The sequence below is a fragment of the Pongo pygmaeus genome, chromosome 15 (assembly GCF_028885625.2).
Source record: "Pongo pygmaeus isolate AG05252 chromosome 15, NHGRI_mPonPyg2-v2.0_pri, whole genome shotgun sequence".
Taxonomy (NCBI): domain Eukaryota; kingdom Metazoa; phylum Chordata; class Mammalia; order Primates; family Hominidae; genus Pongo; species Pongo pygmaeus.
The window spans coordinates 63,394,228-63,407,882 of NC_072388.2; the positions used below are offsets into that span (position 1 = coordinate 63,394,228).

The following is a 13,655-nucleotide window of genomic DNA, read 5'->3' on the forward strand; positions in this document are numbered from 1 at the left end:
ATGGAGTTTCTCCATGTTGGTCAGGCTGGTCTCAAACTCTTGACCTCAGGTGATCTGCCTACCTCGGCCTCCCAAAGTGTTGGGATTACAGGCGTGAGCCACCGTGCCCGGCCTCACTTTTTTATTTTTAGACAGGGTCTCACTCTGTCACCTAGGCTGGCTAGAGTGCAGTGGTGCAATCTCAGCTCACTGCAATCTCCACTTTCTGGGCTCAGGCAATCCTCCCATCAACATTTGGTATCTTTCCATTTCTTTTTCCCTGCACACCTCCATCCCCAGTATTTTAGCACACCCTTCCCCATGAATACCCAATTCTTGGAGACCAGTGATAAGAGCAGCACCAGAAAGAATGAAAAGCTTAGAAATCATCACTGGCCAACTTGGTGCCAGTCATCTTAAAAGAAAAAAAAAAAAAAAGAAAAGAACAGTGGAAAAATTTAAAAAAATCATTCCCTTGAGGTAATATTATGTACATGCTTTTGGCAGCTAACCTACAACATGAATATTGCCAGGCAGTTGGAGAAACTCCTGGAAGAAGAAGAAAGTACCAAGCTGACTTTAATACTCTCATGGGGAGGTATTTCTTTAACAAAATTTCTTTGTGGGATTTACCAAGGAAATAATAAAGTTCTCATGATTGATATCCACATTTAGAGAATGAATAAAGTTGAGGGGAAGTGCTTCTATTACTGCATCTGCATCTCAGCTTAACAGAGGGACACATAACTTTGGGCAGAGGGTAAACTTCGGCATTGTGTTATCAATGTGGCATTGTTATAACCCACAATGGGTTTGGCAGACACCACAGTTCTCCCAGAAAATGTACTATTTATAAGGCAGGAACCTTGTCCTGTTAGTCTTCAAAACACTTTTCTCTGTTTTTCTGTTAGCGTTTGCTGAGACTCTCGAGAGTCTGTTCAATGACTCTGATCAGAAACCATCTTATTTTCAATGTCATAGCAATTCCTAACACAGTAGATCGTCAGTATAGATTTGTTTGTTGTTTAATTGGGTTCCTTTGTTAGTCAAACTCATTACGGCTTAGTAGTGCTTGTACAACATGCTAAGAAACTCTGAGTTAAGTAAAAGGTCCTGAAACCTACCTGGAGATGGAGATGGCTGAGGCCTTTAGAAGAGTCCACAGCAGTGAATACTGAGATTGCTGTTTGGGAGGCAGGATTGTCTGATGGCTCAGCACTTGGCTCTGTGGCTAAGAACCTGGGCACCACTCATGACTGCCAGTTGCTGTTATTTTAGTCAAGTCACTTAATTTCTTTTTAAGTTTCCATTTTTCTTGTATGTAAAGATAGTGATCATATTTTGTGTTAGAGTTTCCATGAGGGTTAAATGAGATTGTGCCTAAAAGCACTTGTCATATAACAAGTGCCTTAATAAATAATCTTTTCAAACTTACCAAGAGCTTTCTGTTTCTTACGAAGTTACTACAATATTTTTCAGATATTCTGTGTGTGGTGGTATTCTGGAGATTGCTGATGGTTAGAGGCTGAATGTAAAGTCTGAAGTTTTAATTTTTTTCTCTAGATAAGTGTTCCATATATAAATAGATGAATTGAACACGGCTGTGTCTCAGATTATCTTCAGCCTCTGCTGATAATATATGCTAGTCCAAAGATTATGAGCTATGATATGATTTGACTTGTTTTCCCCTGGAAAAGGTGAAGTCCCTAATTATCTCATTTTTATTGCAGTTTTACACCTGCAGTAGAAGTCAAGGAAAAAGGAAAGAAAGGCAAAGCAGTTCACTTTGCAGAAATTGATGGTCCAGCTTCAGACAGGTAGATTAACTTCCCAATCATGCCAGAGTTGCTGATAGCATCTCTCAGTGGAATGGCTTCAGCCTTTACAAACTACAAAAATACCATTCCTGTTATTCTAGGTCGCAATGCGAATACCCATCAAAGAAAGAACATGCACTGTTTCAGAATTATGGTGGGAATTACGATAGTCCCGATAAATGTATCCTGTTAACTTGGCTGTTAGCACATCTTCAACTTTTTACAGTTTTTTAAAATTTGAAAATGATAGGTACACCAGAACAGATGATTTAAATGATCTATTTTGGAAGGTATTTGTATTTACATTTTATATCAGGCAGTGAACATCCCTCTTGCCTTAACATAGTAAATAAAATGTTTAATAAAAAGCATTCCAAAATGATCTTACATCAAACAAAACCCATGTATGACACTCAGGCTCTTATTACTTTTTAATAAATGCGTCCTGCACTTCAGGACAGATTAAATACAACTAAAATATATTAAAACACTACTAGAAACTGTTATATTCCAAAACAGGTTGACAGATAAAAGACTTGCTGCAAAAGATGATAAGTCAGCTAAAGCTGTAGAGAAACGAGGTCAACAGGGCACCATTACACTGGATGATGTTAAATGTGAGTAACTGTTTCTTTATGCATACATAAACATCCATCTGTACATGCATACATAAACATCCATCCATACATCCATACATAAACATCCACCCATCTATATATAACATCCATACGTAAACATATCTTGTGTGCCTCTCTAAGGCAGCTCTTTGTCCCTCTCTCAATTGTTCATTTTCTCTTTTCAGTTGTTGCTTTGCTTTTGCTACAAGATACTGAGATGCAGCGGATCTGTTCTTTTACAACATTTATGAGGTATCTATTGCTTATGAGGCATTTTAGATCTTTTATCCTTTATTTTTCAGTAACTTCATCTGATAAGTGATGACAAATCTAATTTTTAGAGGAAGAGCATGAGGCTGGCTCTATGCAAGCCATCCTCTCAGGACCTAGTCACAAAGACTGCGACCAAAGAGTCAGGGAGAGGAAGCCAGAAGTCATGGGAACCCCAAAGAAAATCCCAGGGCAAGTAGTATGGAGAGCATGCTGTCAGAGTCTCACATGGACTGTGCTATTTTTATATAATAGTTAAAGGATATACCCATTTACTGGCCAGGTGTGGTGGCTCACGCCTGTAATCCCAACATTTTGGGAGGCCGAGGCAGGCGGATCACAAGGTCAGGAGTTCGAGACCAGACTGGCCAATGTGGTGAAACCCCGTCTCTACTAAAAATACAAAAATTAGCTGTGTGTAGTGGTGGGCGCCTGTAATCCCAGCTACTTGGGAGGCTGAGGCAGGAGAATTACTTGAACCTGGGTGGCGGAGGTTGCAGTGAGCTGAGATTGCGCCAATGCACTCCAGCCTGGGTGACAGAGCAAGACTCTGTCTCAGACCAAAAAAAAAAAAAAAAACAAACATTAGCCAGGCGTGGTGGCAGACACATGTAATCCCAGATACTTTGGCAGCTGAGGCAGGAGAATTGCTTGAACCTGGGAGGCAGAGGCTGCAGTGAGCCAAGATCGTGCCATTGCACTTCAGCCTGAGCGACAGAGCAAGACTCCCTCTAAAAAAAAAAAAAAAAAAAGATATACCCATTTACTGAAGATCACTTTTCTCTACTAGTTATATTTGGCAGCCCCAGGATGTGCTAGGTGTGTGACTCTGGGTAAGTTTCTTGACCTTTGTAAGCCTCGGTCTCCTCAGCTACAAAATTGGGAAGTAATTGTGTAATTGTGTCCCCTTTGTATGGCTATGCGTGGCTGTGCCTCACGTGGCCCTGCACCACGAATGCTCAGTGAGAGTTGGGTGCCCGATGCCATTTGCACCCCTCCCCATTCCCTCTGCACACACATACAGGCTGCTTGTGGCAACTGCCTGAGACTCAGCCTGAAGGCCTCATTCCACCACAGGCACACACTCAGCCTGACTGCAGGGCAAGTTCGGAGCTAGGGAATCAGTGCCCTAGAAGCAGCCCTCATTCAGTGCCCTGCTGGTGGAGGAGTTGATAGGTAGACTCTTGAGATGTTTTCTACACTGTCTCCCAGAGTCACCGCAGGACTGAACTCCGCTTACTTGTTAACACCCTCTTTGTTGGCTTCCTTTCCTTTCCTGTCTCATTTCCCCACTTTCCTACTGATGTTTCCTGAGATCACTCCCAACTAAACTGTTCACTTTCAAGTATTTGGCCCAGTGTCTGTTGCTGGGGGAACCCAGCCTGAGACAGGGAGTTATTAATATCTTGACAAGAAAATCTGTAATGCTCACCCTCATCCTGCTCTTTAGGGATAGTTCAATAAAGCAATGCCAGAGAAATAATTTCCATTTGGGGCCACAAAGAAGGCAGCAAAAGTCTTGAAAAATATTTAGAAAGAAAACAGTGACTTCTAGTTAAATACAAATGAGAGAACATTGTAAATCAGTGCAGCCCTTTTGGAGAGCAAGGCACATACACTCTGTGGTAGCAATTTCACTTCTGTCTATAATATTAAAAAAAACAGCTAAATACCCACAATAGAAGACTAGTTAAATATGAGGTATAGAATATTCTATTCAGCTCTTTAAAAGAAAGAAGGAAATCTACATATAATATCATAGAAAGAGGTTTATGCTACACAGAAAAGGGACAAAAGCAAGTTGCAAAGAATTGTATATATAGTATTACCCCACTTATTACCAAAAAACATTTTGAAGGCATATATTCATGTACATGTATATATGTTGGTGGAGGAGGATGTTACATGTGATTGTCTATGTTTTAGAAAGTTTAGAAAGGATTCATACCAAACTCTTTTTTTTTCTTTTTTTGAGATGGAGTCTTGCTCTTTTGCCCCGGCTGGAGTGCAGTGGCACGATCTCAGCTCACTGCAACCTCCACCTCCTGGGTTCAAGTGATTCTCCTGCCTCAGCCTCCCAGCTAGCTGGGATTACAGGGATGCACCACCACACCCGGCTAATTTTTGTAATTTTTAGTAGAGATGGGGTTTTGCCAGGCTGGTCTCGAACTCCTGACCTCAAGTGATCCACCCGCCTTGGCCTCCCAAAGTGCTGGGATTACAGGCATGAGCCACTGTGCCTGGCCCATACCAAACTCTTAATAGTGGTTACCACTAGGGAGTAGGATGGTGACAGAGGTAGGAGGAGAGAACTTTTTACTTGATACATTTCTCTACATTTTTTAAACAATGGAAATATATTGTATAATAACTTTTTAAAAATGAAAATTAATTAGTAAGCACAACTATAAGAATTTAGTGTCTGACCTCTCCAAAAGTTTTACTTACAAAAACCAGATTTCTTAAATTTTTAAATATATAGTAGATATAATTTTAAGTGGTAAATTAGTTCTTTGATAGGCATGATAACATGATTTTCTACTTATTCTTGTGTTGTGTGCTCATATATTTTTTATGAGAAATCTTACATTTGAAATAGGTTAGCATTGACTCTTTTTTTGTTGTTTCAAATCTCCCCATAGGAATAAGAATCTTGATAATTTCCTCATGGCATTATTGTACTACTTATCCCGTTACTTGGAAAAAAACTCACTGGAAAAGAAACCCAAAAGCTATATGGTGTAAGTAAGGCTTTATAGTGTGCTTTAGAGTTTTATCACTGCCAGTATTAAAAGTAACTTTTGTCTAGGATAAAGAGATGATGGAAATTTTTAAATCTTTGAGATATACTAAGACATTTTACATGGGAAGAGTGTGTCAGTTTTTAAAGCTCACTGGGTAATTTATATGTGTAGTCCAGCAACAAAATATTCCAACTGATACAGACTAGCATTGCACAATAATGAGATAATGAAAGCCATGTATGTAATTTTAAATTTCTGGTAAACATATCTTAAAAATGTAAAAAGATACACGTGAAATTAATTTTAGTAGTGTCTTTTATTTAACCCAATGATGCAAAAAATATTATCACTGCAACAGTAGTTGATATTAGCAAGTTATTAATGAGATATGTTACTTTTTTGTAGTAAGTCTGGTGTCTATTTTATACCTATATCTCAATTCATACTAGACACATTCTCAGTAGCCACATGTGGCTAGTGGCAACCATCTTGAATGGTACAGATATAGTTGTTGTTTGTATGCTTTTTATGCTTACAAAGTTCTTGCTAAAGGGCTTGTAAGCATCCGATTTAAAAAATCTAAGAATTAAAAAAATTAATATATTTGGCCAAAGTGGCATTCCACATCACAGGAAAAAATCCAAGGTTTCTTAGGCTACTTATAAAGAATATAAATGCTTTAGCTTTAGGCAGAAGTGGCGCAGAGGTGTACACCAGGGCAAGAATCTGGGAACTCAGAGTACAGAGCAGAACAATGCCTCTCAGCCTTGGTGACCTTTTGCAAGCCATGGAACTTTCCACGTGCCAGGCTGCCCTCCCCAGTACGTGTGGAACCAACCCAATGATTTAGCTGTTAGGAATGCTGGGTAGAGTAATTAAGTTGTTGCTGCAGGATGTTTTCAAAATGCAAAACCCTGTATACAATCAAGCAGTTGGAAAAACATCTTATGGATAGAATAAATGTATCTGGATAGTAGTTTTGTAAAGAACCAAATAAATAATTTAAAAACTCTTGTTCCTGTAAAGCCATCATAATATACAACATCAGTGTTATTTTGGGACTGTATTTCACAACAGGGCAGCCAGAGCATGAAATGTTTCTATGGTAGCAAGCAAAAGGGTTTAAAGCCAGCTGTGGACTTAGAAGGTTTGAAGATTCTTACTATTTCCAAATGAAACTTATTAGACATTTTTGGCACTTTGGCTTATTACATTTTTTTAATGGTATTTCCTCTTCTGAGGCTTATTGCTAATCTGGCAAAAAGATTTGTTTAATTTCTTTTTTCTTTTCTATTTTTTTTGAGTTGGAGTCTGGCTCTGTCACCCAGGCTGGGGTGCAGTGGTGCAATCTCGGCTCACTGCAACCTCCACCGCCCAGGTTCAAGTGATTTTCCCACCTCAGCCTCCTGAGTAGCTGGGATTACAGGCGCCCACAACCACGCCCAGTTAATTTTTGTATTTTTAGTAGAGATGGGGTCTCACCATGTTGGCCAGTCTGGTCTTGAACTCCTGACCTCAGGTGATCTGCCTACCCCAGCCTCCCAAGGTGCTAGTATTACAGGTGTGAGCCACTGTGCCTGGCCTACTTTCTTAATTGATAAGAATAGATAATAAGACAGGCTTACTAGTTAAAGATGCACTAAACATACTAGAACACAGTGGTATAAGGTAGACTGTTCCTTAGAAGGAAATCAGTTACTCAGATTGACAAAAACAAACCAATCGAAGGCTTAAAAGTATGGATTTTGGCGGGCAAGGTGGTTCATGCCTGTAATCCCAACACTTTGGGAGGCCAAGGCGGGTGGATCATGAGGTCAGGAGTTCGAGACCAGCCTGACCAACATGGTGAAACCCCGTCTCTACTAAAAATACAAAAATTAGCCCGGCGTGGTGGCACACTCCTGTAATCCCAGCTCCTCAGGAGGCTGAGGCAAGAGAATTGCTTGAACCTGGGAGGCAGAGGTTGCAGTGAGCCGAGATGGCACCATTGCACTCCAGCCTGGGCGACAGAGCGAGACTCCGCCTTAAAAAAAAAAAAAGTATGGAGTTTATGGTGTGATTCTAAAAATAAAAATTACAACTTTTTATTTTCAGGCTTCCTGTGGTCAGTTGGTTTACTTACTATAATAGAATTAAATATTGATTGCATTGAGGTATCTGCACAGAAGAAAAAAATTGATTTCAAATACCAAGATAGAGCATAGGGATAGTAATAGCATTTAATTCACAGAGTTATTATACAGAAGTAGATGAGACAGTGTATCTTAACCCAGTGCATGGCACTTGGGAGGAAAGCCTACAGCCGTGAGAGGAAAGCAGAAAAGGGTGAAGATGGATGGCAACGGTACACTTAAATGATGTCAGGTGATTAAAAGCCCTACTTCCAGAAGAAGAAACCTTATCCCTATTTTACAGATGAAGAAATTAAGGCTCACAGAGGTTAAATAGTTTGTTGGGGATTACGTACCATACCTAGGAGATGACATTACAGTTCCTAGGTGGAACTGATATTAGAACCTAGGTCTGTTTAACTCCAAGGCTTGTGCCTTAACCACTGTACAACATGCCCAGCACTTCCCACCAGTCAACTGCACTGTTTTCCAGAGTTTATCTGTCCATAATTAGAATTTTTAGCTTCTGAACAATTATGTATGTACTGTTTGTTTGTTTGTCTGAAACGGAGTCTTGCTCCATCAACCAAGCTGGAGTGCAGTGGCACAATCTCGGCTCACTGTAACCTCTGCCTCTCGGGTTCAAGTGATTCTCCTGCCTCAACCTCCTGAGTAGCTGACACTACAGGCATGTGCTACCATGCCTGGCTAATTTTTTATATTTTTGGTAGGGATAGAATTTCACCATGTTGGCCAGGCTGACCTTGAACTCCTGACCTCAGGTGATCTGCCCACCTCAGCCTCCCAAAGTGCTGGGATTATAGGCCTGAGCCACCGTGCCCAGCCTGTATGTTCTTTTAAACATAATATCATATATACTTTCAAGTTATTATAATCTTCATAATTATAATTTTTAATGGTAGCATAGTTTTCCATCAAGCCAATGTGTGTGAATTGACTTACCTACTAAGAGGCAGTATGTTATAGTGGTTAAGGGTACAGATTTTGATGCTTGGGTTACATCTCATGGAAGACTCACTCATAAGTTAGGTTAATAAGCATCAAGTCCTTAAACAATACCTGACTGTATTGCTGCTCCCTTTATCCTTCTGTTTTAGTCTGTTCTCATGCTTCTAATAAAGACATACCCAACTGGGTAATTTATAAAGGAAAGAGGCTTAATGGACTCACAGTTCCACATGGCTGGGGAGGCCTCACAATCATGGTGGAAGGCGAATGAGGAGCAACGGCATGTCTTACATGGTGGCAGGCAAGAAAGCATGCGCAGGGGAACACCCCTCATAAAACCATCAGATTTCATGAAACTTACTATCATGAGAACAGCATGGGAAAGACCCGCCACGATGATTCAGTTACCTCCCATTGGGTCCCTCCCATGACACATGGGAATTATGGGAGCTACAATTTAAGATGAGATTTAGGTGGGGACACAGCCAAACCATATCACCTTCTATTTTATATATTTTGGCAGTTTCTAATTTTTCTGATATATAAATAATGATTGCATTGAATGTCCTCATGGATAAAAGTTTCCTCCTAATTTTGGATGATTTTTTTAAAAGAATAAATTTGCAGGAGAGATGATATTGGATCAAAATTTATGATAATTTCCATGGCTCTTGAAATTATTTTCAGTTTTTTCCCCAAAGGATTATGCCAATTTTCTGTTACAAGCAATGCATGAGCACATCCATATCAACAAAATTTTGTCAGCATTATTGTTTGCACTTTTAAAGAATGTGCTTTAAAAATGAACCACTAACTGGGTTTGTATTTAAGGCAGTTTTACAAAATTAGATGGGGGGATGGTTTCCAGACACAGAAATGTGGTGCAAACAGGCCACCTCTGCCTGGAGTTTTGTATATAGGTTAGCTTCTCTTGAGTATTTTTTTTTCATAGCTTTTTCCTTTTTTTTCCATTTCAACACATCAGTTCTTTATGTATATGTGCATATGGGGTCTAGGGACCACTTGCCTTGGAATCATTTGGGAAGATTGTTTTAAATTTCCTGGGCTAGACCCAGACTCCTGAGCCAGAATCTTGGAGAGAGGGTTGCACTGGGAATTTGCACTTTTAGCAAATATCCCCAGTGATTCTTTCATAATTCATAGGTTTATTAAAACTTGAGAAGCATTGGCCTAAAAGCTTCAAGGCATTCCTTGGTGGTTGTAGTCTGATTTGGTTGTTTTCTACAGCAAAAGAAGAATATTAGCTACTGGCAGCTCCGGCAGAGTAGGTTGACCAGTGAGGGTGGAGCTGCTGAAGAAAACAGGCACAGGGGTGTGGCCACTGGGGTGCATCTGGAGGGGTGTGTTTGGGTTATATCCTCCATGCCATGAGGGGAAGGGGGTGTATTAAGGATAATACAGTTTGTCTTTGTATTAAGGATAATAATAACTGACTTCATGGAGTCAGTCCAATGGTTATATCAGAAGGGGCAGTCATTTGTCCCTGTTTAGAGTAAATATCGTTTGGTGTCTAGTGACACCTCACTTTTCAATAAGAGTACAACTCACTTTTCAATAACTACATTGGAATGTATCATCAGCAATATTTCCTACTGTATTGTACAGCAGAAACTTAAAATTTGGCTTCAGATGTGCTGTAACCTAAGAACAGTTTGTCTTTGTGAAAGTTCATTTGCAATTCAATTGAAACTGCGGCTGGTTTCACAGGGAAGCAGTGTTATTGTAATTGATGCCAAAGTTCCCAGAGTAGTAGTCCACAGATGCCTTCTTAGCAAACACAGCTACACTCAGAACTGAGAGTTGGTCCTTGTTCACATGTTGAGCCCCCAAACTCAGTAGTGACATAGGGAACGCAGGGGAAGCTGAGGTACGTAGCCTCCACGGTTGTTTTAGGAAAATAGCAGGAAAGTAGGCTGCTAACCGCCTCAGCAACCAGTATAGATAATTTGTTAATTGAGCTGTTCTATATAAATTAGGACGACCTGCATATAAAATTGAGGATACATAACATAAAGTATAATCTATTAAAAAAGCAAAAATAGGCTGGGCGTGGTGGTTCATACCTGTAATCCCAGCACTTTGGGAGGCCAAGGTGGGTGGATCACTTGAGGTCGGGAATTCAAGACCAGCCTGGCCAACATGGTGAAACCCTGTCTCTACTAAAAATACAAAAATTAGCCGGGCATGGTGGCAGGCACCTGTAATCCCAGTTACTCGGGAGGCTGAGGTGGGAGAATTCCTTGAACCCGGGAGGTGGAGGTTGCAGTGAGCCGAGTTCATGCCACTGCACTCCAGCTTGGGCGGTACAGTGAGACTCTGTCTCAAAAAAAAAAAAAAAAAAGCAAAAATACACCGTAAACTTAAGATGCTGATTCCAATGATTAAATATGAAGGGACTTTAAGGATTTTCCTATACCACTGCTTAAATAAAATAAACTCATTGGTAAGTGAAGTCTGTTGACTCACTTGTATTTCTTTCAAAATAGTTTATGGCTGGGCACACTGGCTCACGCCTGCCATCTCAACACTTTGGGAGGCCAAGGGGAGGATCACTTGAGTCCAGGAGTTCAAGATCAGCCTGGACAACAGTGAGACCCTGCCTCTACACAAATAAAAAAAGATTAGCCAGGCATGGTGGCATGAGCCTATGAGGTAGGAGGATTGCTTGAGCCCTGGAGGTTGAGGCTGCAGTGAGCTGTGATCGCACCACTGCACTCCAGCCTAGGTAGCAGAGCAAGACCCTGTCTTAAAGAAAAGAAGAAAAGTTTATAAATCTGACTTTTTGCTAGTTAATATAGGCGTTTATGACAATTAACCCAAATTCTCTTTTTTTTGTCCTCCCCATCAGAGGCCTTGTAGAGAAAAAAGAAATGGAATTGGTTTTAAGTGAATTAGAAGCAGCACAGAGGTACTTGGCGCAGAAGTACTGTATCCTTGTGCTGGGCTTGGCCATGCCGGATAAGCATCACATGTGCTGTGGAAAGTAAGCAGATACTTACACTTCATTAGATCATCACTCCATCATAGACTCACATCCTTAAGATGCTTCTGTTTGACTTTTGTTACCTTGAGAAAATGTTCCTTTTTCTTTTGTCCAGAGTAATTGGGCTCAGGTGAGGATCTGTCCCGAACCCTTGTAATATCTCCTTTGAGAGAGAGAAGTACATGTGGAAGAAATCTCAGAATCTCAGCTGATATTTTTAAAAGTTTCCACTGCTTGAGATTGAATGACATGGTCTCTCAGTGAAATCTTGCTCTCAACCAGGAAGGGCTTTTGCTGCCAGACTTGGCTTCCTTGGGCAGGAGGCCTGGTGGGGCCGGTAGTGCAGGGGGATTAGGTGTCTCCCTGTCCTTTTACTGCTTATTTTGCAGCAGCAACAATTGTGAGTAGGAGCTGCTGAGGTGTGGATTCTAAGATGGTTCTTTGTGGGAAGATCATTTTTACCTTAGGATGACTATTTTTACACCACTGCAATTAAAACTTAAAGAGGAGTCTCATCACAGGTTTGGGATCACAAGGTCAAAAGCATCAACCCTTAACTCAGAATCTCCTTCTCTGAGTTTCACAACAGGCCCCAGATCTACACCATGGTCATAGCCAGAACGGTTTTTTCCCCCATAGGAAAATAATTATTCCCCCCATAGGAAAAGAACCTAGTACATGATGTGTCTCTTTCTACATTCTCCATATTGTCAAAGACCAGCTTTGTCAATGAGCATACTTACACAGTTGTTGGTATATACATTTTTGTATTCTGTATTTCCTGGGTACTTTCTCTTATTATTCTGATTATATGATTTCACTTACCACTTTGAATAGGATTCTGTTATGTAACATACATATTTGCTTAACCATTCTTTTTGTGTACATTTGTATAATTTTAGTTTTTGTGTGTTATAATATTTCTGCATTGAATATTCTTTGTTCATTTGGACTATTTCCTTATGGCTTATTTTCCACAGTATATTTACCTAGAAGGCCACAGTTTTGTAGCTCTTCATACATACTGCTAGATTGTTCTCTAAAAAGGTTAAGACATTTTGGTTTTTTTTTTTGAGACGTAGTCTTGCTCTGTCACCCAGGCTGGAGTGCAGTGGCGCAATCTTGGCTCACTGCAAGCCCCGCCTCCTGGGTTCACGCCATTCTCCTGCCCCGGCCTCCCAAGTAGCTGGGACTACAGGCGCCCGCCACCACGCCCAGCTAATTTTTTGTAGTTTTAGTAGAGACAGGGTTTCACCATGTTAGCCAGGATGGTCTCGATCTCCTGACCTCGTGATCCACCCACCTCGGCCTCCCAAAGTGCTGGGATTACAGGCGTGAGCCACCGCGCCTGGCCTAGGTTAAGACATTTTGTATTACCATCAGCAGTAAGTATATCTGGTTGCATTGGGTTTTATTACTTTAATATTTTTGATAGTTTAAAGGTGTATAAAAAGCTTAAAGATGTTTTATTTGACTATCTTTTTTTTTTTTTTTTTTTTTTTTTTGATGAAGTCTCGCTCTTGTCCCCGTAGGCTGGAGTGCAATGGCATGATCTCAGCTCACTGCAACCTCTGCCTCCTGGGTTCAAGTAATTCTCCTATCTCAGCCTCCCGAGTAGCTGGGATTACAGGCACACACCACCATGCCTGGCTAATTTTTGTATTTTTAGTAGAGACGGGGTTTCACCATATTGGTCAGGCTGGTCTCAAACTCCTGACCTCAGGTGATCCACCCACCTCAGCCTCCCAAAGTGCTGGGATTATGGGCATGAGCCACGGCACTCCACCCTGATTCATTCTTTAGTTGGGTAGATTTTTTCCAAGTTACCCAGGGTCTGAGGGGCACAGGCATATGTTCTCTAATTTCTTCTTGGCTATTCATAAGGATCATATATTAGTTTATAAAGTTAAAAAACAGATATACATATGAAGTTTCTCTCAGATGGAACTTGATATTTATTGATGTTTGCATCGATATACTTTCAGTTCAGGCTCACTTTCTTTGTTTTTTGGTTGTATCTTGGCGTTGTTGGCCATTTCTCTTCTCTTGCACCCCTGTTTCTATAGTGGTGGATGTCCTCGATCCACTTCCGAGGCCCAGCATCTCTGTGATTCAATTCACTATGTGTGTGTGATTTTTCATGA

At 40.7% G+C, this 13,655-nt stretch overlaps 1 protein-coding gene across 4 annotated transcripts in view; it reads left to right on the forward strand.

Annotated features, from left to right (window-relative positions):
- Window positions 1-13,655, forward strand: part of PPP1R36 (protein phosphatase 1 regulatory subunit 36) — a 41,726-nt gene that overhangs the window by 15,472 nt on the left and 12,599 nt on the right. For 2 of the 4 annotated variants that reach the window (XM_054449855.2, XM_054449857.2), the window contains 5 exons: window positions 1,710-1,796; window positions 2,316-2,413; window positions 2,599-2,665; window positions 5,326-5,424; window positions 11,377-11,511. In XM_054449855.2, coding sequence (XP_054305830.1) covers window positions 1,710-1,796; window positions 2,316-2,413; window positions 2,599-2,665; window positions 5,326-5,424; window positions 11,377-11,511 — 486 coding nt within the window. The remainder of the gene's footprint in view (window positions 1-1,709; window positions 1,797-2,315; window positions 2,414-2,598; window positions 2,666-5,325; window positions 5,425-11,376; window positions 11,512-13,655) is intronic. The other 2 variants (XM_054449858.2, XM_054449859.2) reach the window with 1 other exon arrangement.